Source organism: Pollicipes pollicipes, unplaced genomic scaffold (assembly GCF_011947565.3).
Source record: "Pollicipes pollicipes isolate AB1234 unplaced genomic scaffold, Ppol_2.1 Scaffold_3447;HRSCAF=4054_pilon_pilon_pilon, whole genome shotgun sequence".
Taxonomy (NCBI): domain Eukaryota; kingdom Metazoa; phylum Arthropoda; class Thecostraca; order Pollicipedomorpha; family Pollicipedidae; genus Pollicipes; species Pollicipes pollicipes.
This window is the reverse complement of record NW_023596297.1, coordinates 34,524,324-34,542,884: the sequence shown is the minus strand read 5'-3', so window position 1 is coordinate 34,542,884 and position 18,561 is coordinate 34,524,324. Positions and strand designations below refer to the sequence as shown.

At 50.7% G+C, this 18,561-nt stretch overlaps 2 protein-coding genes across 7 annotated transcripts; one reads left to right on the top strand and one right to left on the bottom strand.

Annotated features, from left to right (window-relative positions):
- LOC119091425 (splicing factor YJU2) lies at positions 1-12,740 on the top strand. 5 transcript variants are annotated; one of them, XM_037214213.1, is made up of 8 exons: positions 1-56; positions 5,264-5,330; positions 7,461-7,561; positions 7,951-8,230; positions 8,498-8,679; positions 8,935-9,067; positions 9,702-9,851; positions 9,885-12,740. In XM_037214213.1, exons 2-8 carry the CDS (start codon positions 5,307-5,309, stop codon positions 10,116-10,118), a joined length of 1,104 nt encoding a protein of 367 aa, XP_037070108.1. In that variant the 5' UTR covers positions 1-56; positions 5,264-5,306; the 3' UTR covers positions 10,119-12,740. The 5 variants fall into 5 exon arrangements, with proteins under 5 accessions (XP_037070108.1, XP_037070104.1, XP_037070106.1 ...); XM_037214209.1 differs by having other exon boundaries at positions 9,702-12,740; XM_037214211.1 differs by having other exon boundaries at positions 6-24; positions 9,702-12,740.
- A 113-nt stretch (positions 12,741-12,853) lies between these two features.
- LOC119091427 (serine/arginine-rich splicing factor 7) lies at positions 12,854-16,774 on the bottom strand. Of its 2 annotated transcripts, none has more exons than XM_037214214.1 (5): positions 16,510-16,774; positions 15,436-15,589; positions 14,859-15,074; positions 13,891-14,022; positions 12,854-13,350 (listed from the first exon to the last, which is right to left on the bottom strand). In XM_037214214.1, the coding sequence occupies exons 1-5, from the start codon at positions 16,556-16,558 to the stop codon at positions 13,278-13,280; spliced, it is 624 nt and encodes a 207-aa protein (XP_037070109.1). In that variant the 5' UTR covers positions 16,559-16,774; the 3' UTR covers positions 12,854-13,277. The 2 variants fall into 2 exon arrangements, with proteins under 2 accessions (XP_037070109.1, XP_037070110.1); XM_037214215.1 differs by having other exon boundaries at positions 13,891-14,019.
- Positions 16,775-18,561: the final 1,787 nt, after the last annotated feature.

Genomic DNA, 18,561 nt, shown 5'->3' with positions numbered 1-18,561 from the left:
CCAGTCAACGTTGTACTGCGCGTGGTGGGGTGGTGGTGGGCACGAGTGGGGTGCGCGTGAGTGATAAATTGCACGCTGCAGGGACGGAAAATGACAAGTGCCATAAGCACCACATTTGGTTTGCCTGCTGGTTTTGCAGAGGCAGATGTCATATATTTGCTGTGTTCAATACGTGTATTTGATGATTGCTGGGTGCAGCATTGTTAATCATTTTTAAATAACATTTCTATTACCTTTATCAAACTTAAGCATAGGCCCCCCTGTGCATTATGGTTACATGCTGTTGACATGCAACTTCATGTTGGCCTGGAATAAGGTGTTGTCTGTAACAACCCAACCCTACCCGGTAATTTTTTACTTGGGTACCTGTATGGCCGACGGAGGGAAGAGCTACGCTAGCTGCAGGGTTTCGAGTATTGTCGTGCGGGGCAAAAGCTGTGAGGCATCAGCTAACATTGTGACGTCACTGAAAATGGTTTTGCATCGATCGGGATCGGGGTTCTTTCGGGCCGACTGAAGGCCATAAGGCTTTTGCTTGTGATATGATGTCACTGGTATTCGGCTGGGTATGTGACGTCACTGGTCGTGAGTGTGTAAGGCTCTTTTGGGTCCACTGAATGCCGTAATGCATCAGCTGGCCATGTGTCGTCACTGGTATTCGATTGAACATCAGGCGCGGCCGGCCTCGTTCCATCTTTACTTTTCGTACCTGTCTGCTGCAGGCATTTGCGTGCCGCATAAAGGTTTGACCGAATTACCCCAATGTGTGACGTCCCTAATCATCACTTCATACGAGTGCACTTAGGCCCCACGACCACGGTGTGTCGTGGTCCGCGAAGTATCACCGGATAGCGTGACGTCACTGGTATTCGAATAAAAACTGGGCGCAACAGGCCGTGCTTCATTTTTACCTTTGTACTTGTCTACTGCAAGCATTGGCGTGCTGGATGAAAGCTGCCGAACCACCTGAGTGTGTGACATCACTGGCCATGAGTTCCAACGGTGCTTTTCGGCCAACTGAAGACCACAAGGTGTCAGCTAACGACGTCACTGCTATACGACTGTAAGACGTCAATGGCCGTGGGTTTCCACGGGCCCTATAGGACCGACGAAATGCCGTTAGGCATCAGCTGGCGATATGACGTCACTGGTATTTGGCCGAACATCAGGCAACAGGTCATGCTCCATTTATACCTTTCGTACATGTCTGCTGCAAGTATTGGCGGATTTTTTGTGCGGCCAACTGAAGACCATAAAGCATCAGCTAACGATGTGACGTCGCTGGCACTCGACTGTGCGTGTCGCTGGTCATGAGGTTTTACGGCCTCTTTTGGGGCGACGAAAGGTCATACGGCAATGACTGAAGATGTGACGTCACTGGTATTCGAATGAACTTCGGGCGCGACAGACCATGTTCCACCTTTATCTTTGGTACCTGTCCATTCAAGCATTGCCGTGGAAGGCTCTGCCAAATTACCTGAGTGTGTACGTCACTGACCATTAACTTGCACACTCTTTCGAGCCTACTATGGGCCACAAGGCATCAGCTGACGATATGATGTCACTGGGTTTCAACTAGACATCATGCGCAACAGGCCATGCTCCATCTAAGCCATGTTTCGTCTGTACCTTTCGCACCTATCTACTGCAAGTATTCGCGCGACACAGGGGCTCTGCCGAATTACCTTAGCGTGTGGTGTAACTAGTTATGAGTTAACGCGGGTTTACTCTGGCTGACTGAAGGACATCAAGCATCAGCTGACGATATGACGTCACTGGTATTCGACTAAACTCCAGGCGCGACAGGCCATGTTCCATCTTTACCTTTCGTACCTGTCTCTTGGAAGTATGGGCGTGCTGAATGAAGGCTCTGTCGAGTCTCCTGAGTAAGTAACGTCACTGGTCAAGAGCTTTTTACGGGACCTTTTGCACCCCCAAACGGTATAATGCATCAGCTGATGATATGACGTCACTGGTGTCCGACTTAACATCAGGCGCGACAGGCCATGTTCTATCTTTACCTTTCGTACCCGTCTATTACAAGTATTGACGTGCTGAATGAAGGCTCTGTCGAGTCTCCTGGGTGTGTAACGTTACTGGTCATGAGTTTTTTCTGGCTCCTTGGAACCCTCTATAGGGAAAAATGCATCAGTTGACGACATGATGTGAATGGTGTTCGACTTAACATGAGGCGTAACAGGTCATGTTCCATCTTTGCCTTTCGTACCTGTAAAGTATTGGTGCGTTAAATGATGGCTCTGCCGAGTCACCTGAGTGTGCGACGTCACTGGTCATGAATTTTTACCAACTATTTTTGGCTGAGCGAAAGCCATAAGGCATCAGCTAACGAAATGACGTCACTGGTAATCCACTGAGTGTGTGACGTCACTGGTCATGAGCTTTTACGGGCCTTTTTTGGCCGAGTTCAGGTCATTAGGCATCAGATAACGTTATGGCGTCACTTGTATTCGAATTAACATCAGTTGCAATAAGCCATGTTTCATCTTTACCTTTCGCACCTGCCTACTGCAAGTATTCGTGCGCTACAAAAAGGCTCTGTCGATTCGCCTGAGCGTGTGGTGTAACTGGCCATGAGTTTGTGCAGGTTTACTCGGGCTGACTGACGGACATCAAGCATCAGCTGACGATATGACGTCACTGGTAATCGACTAAACTCCAGACGAATCATCTGAGTGGGTGACGTCGCTGGTCGTGAGTTCATACGGATTCACTTGGGCCGCCCAAGGCCACAAAGCAACACCTCCCGTGAAGCATCACAGGATGATTGTCGTCACTGTTATTCGACTTAACATCAGGTCCAACATGCCACGTACTTTCTTTACCTTTTGTACTTGTTTATTAAAGGTATTGACGTGCTGAATGAAGGCTCCGTCGAATCTCCTGAGTGTGTGACGTCACTGATCACGAGTTTTTTACGGGCTCCTTTGAACCCATTTTAGGTTATCATGCATCAGCTGACGACATGACGTTACTGGTGCTCGACTAAACATCAGGCGCAACAGGTCATGCTCCATATTTGCCTTTCGTACCTGGCTGCTGCAAATATTCGCGTGCTATATGAAGGCTCCGCCGAATCACCTGAGTATGTGACGTCACTGATCATCAGTTGGTAGGAGGTCACTTGGTCACCTACGGCTACGGAGTTCCGCAGCAGAGGTGGGAGATGCACCATAGTTAAGCACACTAATTTTATTGTGCGCACCATTAAGTAACAACTTCAAACGCAACGGGCTGTTTCAACGACTAAAATTTTGAACAAACGTAAACACAAAACAAAGGTGATCCCAGCCCACAAACCGACGTATATGCAACGCTATTCCGCCCGACATCACAGGATGCGCCCCTGAGCAGCTACGGTCCGGAATGCCCTGATGGCTAAATAATAATCAAGGGCGCCGCCTAGCGGCCATAAGTTTGGGCCACAGCCCGAATATCAGTGACGTCATATGGTCAGGTGATGCTTGATGTCCTTCAGTCAGCCCGAGTAAGCCCGTGTAAACTCATGACCAGTTACACCACATGCTCAGGTGATTCGGCAGAGCCATCATTAGGCTCGCCAATACTTAAACAGGTGCGAAAGGCAAAGATGGAACATGACATGTTGTGCCTGATGCTAAGTCGAACACCAGTGACATCATATCGTCAACTGAAGCATTATACCATATAGGGGGTTGAAAAGAGCCCGTAAGAACTCTTAACCAATGACGTGATATAACACGCGAATGCTTGCAGTAGACAGGTACGAAAGGTAAAGATGGAACATGGCCTGTTGCGCCTGATGTTGAGTCGAATACCAGTGACGTCATATCATCCCGCGATGCTTTACAGGATATGATGCTCAATTGCATTGGGCTGCCCAAGTGAACCTGTATAAACTCATGACCAGTGGCGTCACGCACTCAGATGGTTCAGCATCACCTTGATATAGCACGCGAATGCTTGCAGTAAACAGGTACGAAAGGCAAAGATAGAGCATGGCCTGTTGCGCATGACACCTAGACGAAAACCGGTGACGTCATATGGTCAGCTGATGTGGTATGGCTTACAGTGGGTTCAAAACAGTCTATACAAATTAATGGTTAGTGACGTTACACACTCAGGTAATTCGGCAGACCCTTCCTTCAGCATTCAAATACTTGCAATGGACAGGTACCAAAGGCAAAGATGGGGCATGGCCATGGCCGCCTGAATTGTATTCGGATACCAGTGACGGCACATCTTCAGTTAATGTAGTATGACCTTTCATCGGCCCAAAAGAGGCCGTAAAATCTGATCACAAGTGACATCACACACAGTCGAATGCCAGTGACGTCACATCATTAGGCTATGCTTTACGGCCCTCAGTTGGCCCCCAAAGATCCATAAAAATGCATGACCAGTGACGTCACACACTCACGTGATTTGGTAGCTTTTATTCATCACGCCAATGCTTGCAGTAGACAGGTACGAAGCTAAAAATGAACCTTGACCTGTTGCGACCAATATTTAGTCGAATATCACTGACGTCACGATACCCAGCGATATTTCACGGAACATGATACACCGCGGCCGTGGGGCCTAAGTGCACTCGTATCAAGTGATGATTGGTGACGTCACACATTCAGGTGATTCGGTCAAGCTTTTATTCGGCACGCAAATGCTTGCAGCAGACAGGTACGAAAGGTAAAGATGGAATAAGGCCCGTTGCGCCTGATGTTTCATTGAATACCAGCGACGACATATCGTCAGGTGATGCTTTACGGCATTCATTGCACCCAAAAGAGCCCTAAAGCCTCACAACCAGTGACGTCACATATCCAGTCGAATACCAGTGACATCATATCGCTAGCAAATGCCTTGTAGCCTTCAGTCGGCCCAAAAGAACCCAGATCGATGCAAACCCATTTTCAGTGACGTCACTACGTCGGCTGATACCTAACAGCATTTCTCCATCATGGCAGTACGGGAACCCTGCAGCCAGCGTAGCTCTCTCCCCACCGTCGGCAATACAGGTACCCAAGTAAAAAAAAGCCCCCTACCCCACCCTTGACCATGCTCAACTAGTGCTATATTTTGGCTATCAGTCAGCACAAAATTTCCCTGCAGCATTGCCTATGTTCCTGGTTCTACAGCACATGGTAAGATGTTTCACAGCTGCTGTATTGTTGCTATCAAGGCTTCTGTTAGTTGCTAGGTGTCTAAACATGGTTGTAAAACTTGACTGCTTGTTGAACTGACACAGTTATTGCTTTCTTTTTCCCAGGTGTTTCAACAAGTAGAAACTTACACTTCTCAGAACTTTCAAGATGTCTGAGAGAAAAGTCCTCAATGTAAGTAGTGTGGTGTACTTGTATCTTATGATAAATTAGAAAAAGTTCCCAGATGTCATCATTTGAATATGATCATTCGTGTGCATTTGCAAGCTTTGAATAGCAGAGAGTAATATGTTAGTTGTCTTGACTGTACTTGGGTTAGCTCAACATGCTATTCCCACTCCCAAACAATGTTTGGTCCAGTTTGGGACTCACCATTTGAATATATGACAGGGATGTCAAATTGTGTGCAAAATAATTGCATTAGTTGATGTGATTACTAATTGTCATGGTATCATTAAGATGCCATGATGGCTATATTAGCTCCTGCCATAGTAGGAGCAAAAGTTTGCTATAAGGGGCACATGGGTTCCTGCCACTCCATTGCCACCCATTGACAATGATCTTGCCCCATCACTTTGTGATAGCATTGGGTAGTACACAACCATAATACAGGTCATCCAGCAGCTGCCTTGTTCTACTCCCCAAATGCATTGGGATTTGGGCAAGGTTTGTCTCCATGGCATGAGTAATGTTCCTGGTTAGCCTGGTCTTTAAAATGAATGGCCTTTCCCCCTGAAAACAAGCCCCTGAGCACTGATTAAAGCCTTGGGCAAAGCACCTGAAAACACACAAACACATAAGGAGAGGCCTCAGAGAGCCCTAGGCCGAGATGCAGCCCTCATGTTACCCTCACATACAGCTCTCCCATGTCATAACTCACACAAACCCACCTCTCGACCCTCACATTAGTGATTAGGGCTTTATGTCTGACAAACTGTCAGAGCCATTTTAAAACATTTTGCCATTATTATATACCATGTGGGATGCTGTAATAGTGTGCCAGGGACTTGAACCAAGGACCAACAAGCCCAGAGCTGAGTGAGCTATCCACTTTACCACAGCCACCCCCTCAAAGCCATCTTGAAAGGCCTTGTATCATGTACATAGGGTGTTGGAGGTGTAAGGGTCTGGGACTTCTGCTTGAGACTGCTTAAGATGATGTGAGGACTTCTGCTTGAGACTGCTTGAGATGATTTGCTCTTCAGATTGAAGTCTGGTATCAAATAACATTGCATCTGGCATCTGGAATGGTGGCTTGTGTGCCTCATGCTGGTACCAGCTTCTTGTGATGGGCAATATTGCACAAAACATGTCATTAAATGTTCTAAGCTCTGTGGAAAAACATCAATGCACAATGCTGTTTTTCTCAGCTTTTATGGGTGCGATGAGCCAGCTTTGTCTTGCTGCTGTGCAATGTGGTTGGTAATGCTGCCTGTCAAGTAGTGTGGGAAATTCAAGTCTGTTGAGATTCAAACCCAGATTTGTATGATTTCTGCCCAGTATTGCACTGTTACACCATTGGGGGGCGACGAATTTGCCGCGTTTTTCACTGCTTGTGGTGTTCATATTGCTTATTGGTAACTATGAAAGCAAGTTTTTTTATGCCTGGTAGTATTTTATACTGACTTCTATTTAAAGCCAGGAATGTTTTGCTACCTGGTAAACAATATCACCAAGCAGCAATGCAATTGAACAATGTGGGCTCATCCAATGCGGGTTGATCCAGTAACCTCATTGAGACTGGAGCCCGTAACGGAGCAAATAACAACATCCAACGAACGCGATATTCCCGCTAGGAAGCCCCGCTCATCGAAAAGGTGTTGGGTAGATTCATTTGAAGCAGGCATTGAGCTGAATGGCATATATGTTTAAAGAGTTCTGTGCATTGTCATGTGGTCATCACCTGCATATGAAGATGGAGATTGCAAAATAGTTGAGACAGTAGTAATGACATTACTCTTCGTAGAAAAACCGTGAGAATGGAGATATAGATCGTTTCGGTAACACACCTTCATTGAAACGAATAACAGTGGTGTTTAGCATAATATGATGACGAATAGTGTTTCGATAAAGAGATGTTTCCAGAATATGAACGAGTCTATCTCTCCATTCTCGTGGCTTTTCCACGAGGAATAGTGTTATCACTACTGTCTTATCTACATGCAAAATGTTCCTTGCAAGTGCGCTTAACAGCTTACGTGAAGACTACTATAATTATTACTTGGAACCTGTTAAGCATTTTTAATGAACTGCTGAAATCTAGCGGCGTGCTGGTTTTCCTGAGACAACTTGCGCTTCCTTCAGAAATACTACCCGCCGGACTTCGATCCGAGCAACATCCCGCGGAGTAAGGTGGCCAGAAACAAGACGTTCACCGTCCGCCTCATGGCCCCGTGCAACATGAAGTGAGTAGTGGGCTCAGCAGGCCCCAGATACACCAGTGTCTACGGCTGGGTCGCGGCGGATCATGGAATGGTAAACTAACAGCTCGCGACGCAGTTTGCGATGTTGTGTGACTGGTGGGTTATGCAGCAGCTTGCGATGTTGTGTGACTGGTGGGTTATGCAGCAGCTTGCGAATGACGAGAAAGGGACCGGTGGGAGTGCAGTGAACTGCAGCTTCTTTGCTTTGCGTCTTGCGCCCCGATGTCCCATGATAGACGCCCGACCCAGCGAGGAAGTTATTTGAAATATCGCTCTCCCCAGAGGATTTGCTCGCCAGCATTGGTCATCGAAACTGCACACTTGTGGCAGCGTTCTACATGTTCACGTACGCTGGAATTTTCCGTCGCCAGGTGCAACACGTGTGGCGAGTACATCGCCAAGGCCAAGAAGTTCAACGCGCGGAAGGAGGACGTGGACGACGAGAACTACCTGGGCTTGCGCATCTACCGGTTCTACATCAAGTGTCCCATGTGCATGGCCGAGATAGTGTTCAAGACGGACCCGGAACACACCGATTACATCATCGAGGCAGGCGCCACGCGCAACTTCCAGGCGCAGATCCTGGCGGAGCGCCAGGCCAAGCGGGAGGCCGAGCAAGCTGAGGAGGAGGAGAAGTCCAACCCCATGAAGGTGGGCCCCGGCGAGCGGGCGTGCGAGTTAGGATTGCGGTGTGCGCTGACTACATGAACTCCGCGTGCCGAACGATGCGTAGTGACAGCGGCAACGTGCTCTTCGTTGTTGTCCATGTGAGATTTAAAACAGATGGTGGTGTACTGCGTGCATGCCTTGCCTTTGGCGAATTGGGTTTGCACCGACCAACGTGTAGCGGCTGCCGGTGAAGGCTTCGTTCATCATGAGCGTTACCTGCTGCATGACAAATGTTCTGTGACTTCTCAGATGCTGGAGAACCGCACCAAGCAGTCACGGCACGAGATGGACATGATCGAGAAGCTGGAGGAACTGAAGGACCTGAACCAGCGGCAGGCACACATCGACTACGACAGCATGCTGGCCCAGTACAGCCAACAGCAGGAGACGGAGCTTCAGCGCCAGGAGGTGGAGGATGAAGAGTACATCAAGTGAGCCGCCCTGACATCAGACGTCGCTCACATGGCCTTGAATATTGTGTCAAAGCCTGGCATTCGCTGACACACTGGAGTCCTTGCGCTATTTCTTAAGTGGCGGCATCCTCTTCGATTTGAAAGCGGTGTTGGAAAACGGGACAGTTAATCTCTGGTATACTTGCACAGTCGTGATTTGGGCGCGTTGACGCCTCAGCAGTGATCATCACTGTATCGGACATGGGTATTTGACACCATCTGGGCTCGTTGCAGATCCGTGTTCGGCAAGGACGGCGACAGCGCCGTGAAACGGGTCAAGGACAGCGACTCGGACAGTGACGAGGAGTTGCGGGCCAAGCTGCCCAAGCCGACCGAAAAGCCCACCGACCTGCTGGCCCCGCCCAAGGTAGCACCAGTAGCCAGGAATGAGCTGAGCTGTCTGAAACAGGGGCAGACGGGTGAACCGGTCGGCGGTGGTGTAGGGTGGCACGTGTCGTATTGAGTCAGCTGAGGGATTGGCATGTGGCGCTGCGTTCCGCGCCAGCTCGGCTACTGAACGACTGACACGGAGAGACTTCCAGAGTTTGGGGAGAACTCCTTTCGTGATATGGACGGACACTGATACGGTGGTTATGTTCTGGTCGTGCGTTATTGAGGTCCAGCATAAGACAAACTGGCCGTTGATCAGTAGTTGGAAGGACGACGGCGGGCTGGTGGTGATGCACGACCAGCAGCTGGGATCTGTCTATAAACACGTGGTGTATCTTGTGACTGGGACAGCTCAAACTGGGGCGAGAACTGAACCGCTGTCATGCTCAGTCCAAATGTTGGTGCCTTTCTTGATCTTTAGTTATTACGTCAATTACCTCGAAAGGAATAATGCTACAACTTTATAGTGCAGAATTATGTGGTATTTGTAGGTGTTGAATACAGTTAGGTTACTACATCTGGCCCAGTCAGCAAATGCACAACTCGCCTCGTCTTCTGTCTCTGTCACACACACAACACGTCTAACCCAGCGGCCATACGCTATGCTCCAGAAGCCGGAGCCGGCGGCCGAGAAGAAGTCGTGGGAGCGTAGTCTGGGTAGTCTGGGCGGCTCCCGGCTCGCTGGTCTGCTGGTCCGGCCCTCCTCCAAACCAGCAGCCATCCCGGGGAGACCGATCCCGGCCGGGGCAGGCGCCAGCGGGACCGGAACGAACGGGACGCCGGGCGCCAGCCGAACCGGAACGAACGGGACGCCGGGCGCCAGCCGGACCGGGACGAACGGGACACTGGCTTCAAGTGCGACACCCGTCCCGAGCGGAACGCCGGTCCCGAATGGGACGCCTGCGGGAGGGGCAAACGGAGCGGGGGAGAGCGGGGCGGAGCGGGGCCAGGCCGACGCTGGTGGAGGCGCCGCCGCCGTGTCGGGCCTGGGTCTGCTCGGCGCCTACTCGGACAGTGAGAGTGACTAAGGGAGTGCGGTCGGAGTGGCGGACTGGTCTGGGGTGCGTGAGTGGCCGACGTCTGCAGGATGTGGATGGGATGAATGGTGAGGGAGGGAAGTCGACGGCAGAACAAAGGAACGCCACTGGCTCTTCGTCGCAAGTGTGTGAAATGAACGCTAGTGTGAAGTACCTGCCGTACCGCTGTTTGTGGATGCGCGGTGAAAGCATGCAATAGGTTTCTATTGCGATATGAATAGCGTTTTCATTGCGATGTGAACGTATTGTAAGCATAGTGCTGGCGGTTTTTCTATCGCAGTGAAGTGTTCCCGACTCCTGCATGTTGTATTCATTCCGCAAGGCGGGCTCATTTGCGCAACATGTTTTCATGTATCATCAGCTGCCAAGACGGGCAGCGCAATGCAACGCAGTAGTCAAACATTTGATATGGAGAGGGTCAAGGGCGCCGTACTACGTGGCCCAGTGTGGAGGCCCTTCTGCGTCTCGCGGGTGGCCGCGGCCTGTTCAGTTTCCCGACGCAGCCTTATCTACAGAAGGCGAGCGACTTGTGCTACACAGTGCTGCAGGTGCTTACGGTCTCGTGCCCGTGCACAGTGTAAGTACAGATCCGACAGCCTGGCTGCCGTGCGGTCCTGAAGATTGGTACGGTATTGCGTGCCTTCTACAGAGCGTCGAAGCGCAGTTCTGCCAATCCGTACCGGTGACTGTATGTGTACCTGAATCCGATATCACTAGTTGTTTGCTGGTGCACTAAGCTCAGGCCACGTTATATTGCTGCAAAAAACGGGGCTGATGGCAATCCAAGGTTCACGTTAACTCCAGAGATACCCGAATCCTTGTCGATCGCGCGAACTATGGCCTAGTGGGCGATCCTGCCGCCACTTGGCTTGGCCAGCACCCAGCGATAAGTAGAACAAACTTTTTTTTCGTTCCGATAGCTTCCTGGCCGATAAACATCGAAGGAAGCATACACAGTAAGACGGTGTGAGATCACCCGTGTGATGCTGGTGCTGGCGCTTGCTGTCCAAAGATGCTCGAGGATCGTCTCCGGGAGTGCACTAGTGTCCAAATGAATATCACCAGTAAGTGAACACCATGAGGAGCAATTCGGCGACCAACGCGGCGTTGATTGGTGACGTCAGAGAGATATTTGCATGACAATGCCAAATGTGCTTCGGGCAACGCGATCGGTGCACAAGTGGCTAGCTTTTTCGTAAATGCGGGTCCAAAGAACGTCGGTTTCCCGATACGGCGTCACTTTTGGTTGGCGAGGATCTGCTGTACAGTAGAGCGGTTTGATGAAACCTGGGAGTATGCACAGCCACGGGTCCGCGATAGGGCCTCGCGTGTGCGGGCGGCGCTGTGCTGCACTGAGGCAGTTTGTCAGCGCATCAGCGACAGCAAGTAGTGACGCATCTGTCGCCATGACGTGAATCAATGGGCAGGTGAAAGGGGTGGCAGGGTGATATATGCGAGAACGGTTTCCGATAACGGCGGGCGGAAGATGGGGTTAAGCTCAGGTGTAAGGTGTGGGTTTGGAGCTGTCTTCGCCAGTAATGTGATCGGCCCCCGCCTTGCGTAAATCAACGGGAGAAAATTCCACGCTAAACGACCTGATCTCTCGAGCGTTTCGTTAAACCCCAATGGTAAGAGAGGTAAGGTTCAGGACAAAGAACTACAATCAAGAGGTCGTCGGCCACAGGCGCCGAGCCCGATTGGTTGGACAATCTGCTGCGTCTCAGTAAGAGGGGTAGCAAACCAATCTGTAGGTCAGTCCTTTCCATGCGTCACAGTAACATTAATGGCCAGCATTCTCTCTCGACAATGGCCTCGCATATGGCTTCGAGGGTTGGCAAGTGGCACGGGTAAAGCACGGTGGATGTAACATTGTACGAGTTGCGGTTGTTGCCGTCATTTCGCTGCCCTCGCCAAATCCAGTGACATTGTTCGGGTAGCTAGCTATCACTCGTTTGACGAAATCTCGAGAACGAGATCGTCTAGTCGTAGAACGAAAACAGGCGCACAAGGACCGCTTGTGCCCATAGTCCGTGTTTTGCAGGCAGGCGGTTTAAGGCCACCGCGGCACAGTCTGTGGGAGCTTACAACTCTGACTCACCCTTACAGGCAATCGGGCTGCGTCCCACAGGCGGAAAACGCGTAATTCCGCGAGATGCTGCATCCAATTTGGTCTACTTTTACGGTTGCGGGAGTTTTCCCAGAACACGTTTGCGCTGCGTACCCGTACCATGGCGTTGACGCACTCACTGAGAATGATGGCGCTCGCAGACATGCTGAGTTCCGATGAGGTGGCGCGTCTCTGGGACGAGAGCACCCTAGGATTGTTTCCGTTATCTCCAGTCCAGCGCGTGCCTGACGCTGCTGCTACATGCAGCAGGCACGTATGGGCTGTGTACACTTGCTTACATGCAACTAGCTTATCGCGTCACGGAACAAGACTTGGTGTCCATGACAAATGAGGCACAGACTGTCCTGGTGCGACTGACGCCAGGCACCCGTGTTTGTCCAGACCACAAAGAGCGAGAAAAAAAGCCGGTGCCAACCACACACGCTTTCGGATCGGTCGTAGGCTGTGGTCTAGGCGAAGTGGATTCCTGCCAAGACCATTCTTAACAAAATTAAATGTGTTTCCTGATAACGACGGCGTCATTCTGCTTGCATGCTAGCAAACTATGTGTACTGCCAGTGTCATTATCTTTTTGCCCACTACCCAAACAAATACATCATCCACTACCAGATCTTTATTGGGGTCGAGTAACCAACGAAATACGCTTGCGCCAAATGAAGATCGCGCTGAAAGAGTGCATACCAACGACAATCACAAACGTGGCGCCCGGCCGGGAACACCGGATCCATCTTTTAATCTGAACCAGAACACGAGACGGAGACTCGTGGACAGCCGAGTCCCACTGGAAACTCTCCGACGTCGGTTTCTTCGACTGCTACCCTACGCTGAATGATTCCCGCGCGGCAGCACGGCGCGTCCGAGCCGTGCTGCCGCGGCCCCGTCGCCGGTCGCACGCGACCAATGACGTCACCGGTGCCTGGCGGCCCCTCCCGCCGCGTCTCATCCCCGGCGGGCGGCTCCCCGCCACGCCGCACACACAGACGGACACGACACACCGAACGAACACCGAGGGAAGTGGGGGGCTAGTCACGCCCGTTGGCGGACGGGGAGCGGGAGCGACCGCCACGGCCGCGGGAGCGGGAGCGAGACCGGGACCTGAAACAGCGAGCATGTCGTTAGCAGAGGCGTACAGCAGCCGTACGTCAAAACGCAGGGGAAGCAGTGAGCATAACGGCGAGCGCGACAAAACAGTGCGCGCGCCGTTTTCATTTCGACGCTCTGCATTATGAGACGCAAAATCTACTCATTGTGACTTCAGAGTCCTTATGCCGATAGTCGTTAATCTCAATACACAGATAGATATGCACTCTTTGAACGTTATAGGGTACACAGCGGCTATATATCACCAGCGTTCGACGTTTCCAGCCGTTTTGTGGACCCGAGTTATTCTCCCCAGGTAGAATAAATGTGCAGACAAGGCGATTCCACAGTGGGGACGCACCGCAAAGGAAACCACGCATGTCGGCTGTAACTGCGATAAAGCGGACCGAAACAACCCCAAGGCCAACAATTTAATTCCCATTTTCGGCCACAGAGCACAGCGCATACAAACGCGCTCCACTCCCGGTCTGACCCGACGCGCCTCGCACCAGGTCACGTCCGGTGGCAGCCCGCCGCCGGCGCCGGGCCGCTCACCTGGACTTGTCGCGGCTCTTGGAGCGGTCCTTGCTGCGGCTGCGCGTGCGCGAGCGGCGGTCGCGCGACCGGCTGCGGCTGCGCCTGTCGCGCGGCGAGCGCGAACGGCTGCGCGAGCGAGAGCCCGACCTGCTGAACAGACCGGCCGTCAGCCGCCGGCAGCGGCGGGGCCCGGCGGCACACGACACCGCCAGCCCGGCCAGCCGGCAGTGCTCTCACGCGACCGAGGCAAAACGGCCGAGCGCAACAGAGACGCCACCACGCGGCGGCAGGCGGGCGCGATGAGATTAGTACACACGTCATCTGCGAGCTAAACGGCAGGTTGCAATGCTGATCCATGATGTTATGGCTATCACTCAAAATATGTAAACAATACTCAAAAATGTAACAAAAAATCAAGAAAACAGCCCACAGATGATCCGAGCATAAGCGCCTGAAGGCGAGTTACTCTGAATCAAGTTGCTAATCAAACTCAATCGGAAACAGACGACGAGCGGGCCAAACAAGGGCCGTATACCTGTACCAGTTTACCGAGAAGTCTCACCACACGAGTACCGCTAGCGGCGTGCCGTCGAGAACTCTAACGGGGCGGCGGCCGTCAGCCTGGGCACACTGTCAGACGCTGTGTGGCGTTCGGTGGCGGGTGGTGGTGCCGTGAGGCCCAGTGGCGGAAGGGTGGAGGCTGACACGTTAACGTCGACACGGGTGGCACTCTCTCGAGTTCGCGGGGCGCGCGCGCACGTGTCAACCCCTACAGAAGCCAAGAAGACGGTCAGTGGGCGGCGGCGAACCTCCAGCGGCGATACTCACGGCCGCGGCTGCGAACAGACTCAGGACACCGGCGCATGTCACTCACGTGGCCCGCAGACACACACGCGCACACACACGGCACGGCGCGGCACGCACAGGGCACACAGCGGCGTACGGCCGCGACGCGAGCGGGCCGCGCGGCCGGCGCGCACACCCACCTGCGGCCGCCGCGGCGCCGGTGGCAGTTGTAGGCGTAGTGTCCGCGCTCGCCACACTCGTAGCAGCGGTCGTTGGGGTCGAAGCGCGGCCGGCGCGGCGGCGGCGCGCCACGCATCATGTCGCGGTTGTCGCGGCCCGGCACGCCGCCGCTGCCCATGCGGTTGCGCTTGCGGCCGTTGGAGAGCTCAACCACCACGCGGTGACCGCACACCCGCCTGCGGGCACGGCCGAGTGGCAGGTCAGCTGTCAGTCACGGGTGCTGCCGGCCGATGGCGGTCAGGATGGCGCCATCTGTACCATGCTGCCAAAAACAGCTGTTGAATTGATAGAGCAGTGGACTGCTGGTAAAAATGGACAGAAAATGCACCCCAAACAAATATTTTTCAAAGAATACAGCACATAGCCTAGGCAGAACAACTGTCGCCAATTGCATACAAAGCACAGAACCACAAAAAATCAAAACCACAATAAATTTGGGCACCAATAATGTGCCAACTTTCTGACTGATCATCAGATATTCATCACATACATACATCTCAACCTCTCCACCTACTAGTGCAAGCACAGCAGACTTACGTCCCATCCAAAGCTCGCACTGATTCCTTGGCATCTCTGGGATCTTCAAACTCAACGAATGCAAAGCCTGGTGGATTTCTGGCCACCCAGACATTTCTCAATGGTCCATAGTGAGAGAATGCATCCTCTAGCTCTGTCTGTGAAGCATTGGAACCTGAAAGCAAATATGTTTGAGAATTCAGTCTGCCACACATGCACGCCAAATGCTGCATATGTGCCAGTGCAACCAGAGCAACATCTTCATTGCTTGCAAAAACTGGCTGCATCTGCACCAAACTCATGGCACTAAGCAAACACTGGGCAAAGGGAGAAATTATTCAACCAATCACCTTCTATCAGATTATCATCCACCAAAGATCCCCCATTTAAATTCAGCAGGCCCTGAAATAAGGCATCCCAAGTGTCAATGCAACACACCATGCATAGCTGCACCTGAGCAGTTGGTCACAGTACTTCAAAAAAAAGACAGTCAAGACTATGCTCTGAAAATTATGCATGATCCTTCAGTGACATGGATAGCATTGACAAATAGTTCCTATTGTTGGCAGTGCTTAACACCACCCAAAGAAAGGTCCACAATGGCCCAGATAATTTACTGGAATTATTAACTGACCAACCAAGCCATTATTTTAAGGGCATCTTGGCTGAAATCATGACCATTAAGATGCCGCTAGCTAAGGCTAGGTCAGTTAGGTTATGGCAGACACTTAAGGCTCAGCAGACCTGGAGGAGCCGGCTCATTTTCTGTTGTCATGCGCCCAGGGTACTCATCTTCATGATGCATCATGGTATTTAATTCTTGCCAGTGCTTCTCAAAATTCTGATTTAGTGCCCACAAATTTGCAACATAGCCATTTTGATACAAAAGCTGATCCACATTGGCGCCATTCTGATGCAAAGCTGTGGTGTGCTGACGGTACGCTGTTCCATAGGGAAACCACCGCTGCTACGACGCAAGCGTCCGACGAACGTGAATTTTCGCAGTCGGCCCACTGCTACCGTTCCCGGGATGAGCAAACATGACTAAGGTGAGCGTTAAGGCCAGCAATGCGGATGTTATACAGTGACACTTACCTAATTCTCCGACGTAGACCTTCGTGTCCGATGCAAACCGAGACATCATTCACGGGCGATGACGTCCAGCGGACGGCAGCAGAACCCAACAGACACCTCCAAAATTAAGGTAGTTTGCCACTTCTAATTCGTTACACAGCCTCACAGCTGACTCAAACCAATCCAGACATTTTTCACACCAGACCCGCACAAAATTCAGCCAGCACCAATTCCTCCTCCACCCAATCTTACCACCGCCCGCTACACGTTCCCCCCTTACAAAATGGCGAAACCCGCAGCTTGTGTGATTACAAAAGTGGCGCAGAGACCGGATGAGAAAATGTATTTAGTTGTCATAAAATAAGCTACAAATTTTGAGCTTTTGGAAAGTGGGTAATGCTACACAATTATAACAAGAAATCAAATGACAATATAACTTCCTTTTTCCAATTTTGTCATTGCTCGGTGCATTCTGATTGCAGTTCACGTCATCAAAATGGTTTGTTCTTGAACGTAATGAAACCAGCTCGATCCCTACGTGACATGTTACATAAAAAGGGATCACAAAGTAAGGCATTATCAATAAGTCAAAGTAGATCATTGTAAGGCACTGCACCGAATGGATCTACGTTAAATTTTGTGAGCTGGCGGCTTGTACTATTTTTGTGTTCCTGAAATAATTCCGGCGTAAACAGGGTCCAGGACTTCCCCACAACTGGTTCTCGCGTAACCGCCTTGGAGTCAGCTGACTGCCCACTGTTATTGTTATGGTTCGATGGGGACGTTGTCGGTTGGATCCGTACGATCGGTGTAGTGGAGATTGCCTTGAAAACGTTGATGCGGGGGGCTGTTGGATGAATCACTGCCTTGAAGTTGGGAAATCAAGGGCGAAGGGTACAATTTAGGTAGCGAGTGCTTATAGGATGCTGTACTGGATATCAGCAGGAATATAGTTGTGTTGCGTTTACGTGATTTGTTCTGACGCAAGCGTATTCAAATGCTAAGATAATTGTATCGTTGAATAGGATTGAGGTACTTGTGATGATCGACTGCCTTGTCTCAGGCTAAGAGTATCTAAGGTGAGTTAAGGTTGTTTGTTTTTGTTTTATTACAGGTCGTCGTGGGCTGAGCCAAGCTTGGATTCACTCTTTGCTCTGAAGATGCTCTGATGTGCAAACAATCCATGTACTGTGCTTCAGTGCATTGAACTTCAGACTTGTGCCCTGGGCTCATGCCAGGCCAAATTGCACTGAATTCCCCCACACTTTCTTGTGAAAGATTTTCAGAGCAGTTTGGGCTGAAATTACATTTGAGGCAATACATTCCCTAAAAACACTCATGTGGGCTGAAATTGTTCTGGACCTACATGAAACTGAGGGCTTCCAAATTTACAGTACTGTCCAACATTTTTGCTGCAATGTGACTGCCACCCTGTTCATGTTTGGCATGACATGTTTTTGCATTGTGACCTGCCTGGACCTAAGTATGCAGCCACCTACCTTATTTGCAGTCTGTAGATCAGCCCATAAATGGTGAAAACTTTAGGAGATAATAATAGGCAACCTTGTATTACATGACCTATGTATGGATTGTTCAAATGCCTAATTTTCATACTTAATATAGGATCCTAATTTGTGTCTAATGAGCACTGTTTCCTCAACTGGATGTGGTGGTTGGCATTTGTAAAAGCTGTATTCAACAGGTTTTTAATTGTAATTGTCTTTTAGCATCTGTTGATTATGCATTGTATGTGCAACTTTTGATGATAATATTGGGAAAATACCCAACATGATAGTCTCTTTTGTGATGATCAGGCTGCTGTGCAAAATATCCATACAGAAAGTTATTATTGTGGTGGGCATATGTCAGACAGTGTGTAAGTTTTTAACAATCCAGAGTGAGCATTTGCTGTGCATAATTCCTGTTTTACAACACATGTCCATTGCCTGATCTCAGATTGAACAATGTTCTGGAAGTCCCATGCAGCACCCTCAGCGAGTGTGGATGAGCTATTAAAAGGACAGGTAAGCACCTTGTATCGGGTCTGTCATATTATGTCTTTCAAATGACAGC

Coding starts and splice junctions, on each gene's coding strand:
- LOC119091427 (XM_037214214.1), bottom strand. CDS start 16,558: ATGATGTCTCGGTTTGCATCGGACACGAAGGTCTACGTCGGAGAATTA. Junction 15,590..16,509: donor GGTCTACGTCGGAGAATTAG/GTAAGTGTCACT, acceptor ATTTGCTTTCAG/GTTCCAATGCTTCACAGACA. Junction 14,023..14,858: donor CGGCGCCGCGGCGGCCGCAG/GTGGGTGTGCGC, acceptor CGGTCTGTTCAG/CAGGTCGGGCTCTCGCTCGC.
- LOC119091425 (XM_037214209.1), top strand. CDS start 5,307: ATGTCTGAGAGAAAAGTCCTCAAT. Junction 5,331..7,460: donor CTGAGAGAAAAGTCCTCAAT/GTAAGTAGTGTG, acceptor CGCTTCCTTCAG/AAATACTACCCGCCGGACTT. Junction 8,231..8,497: donor AGAAGTCCAACCCCATGAAG/GTGGGCCCCGGC, acceptor GTGACTTCTCAG/ATGCTGGAGAACCGCACCAA.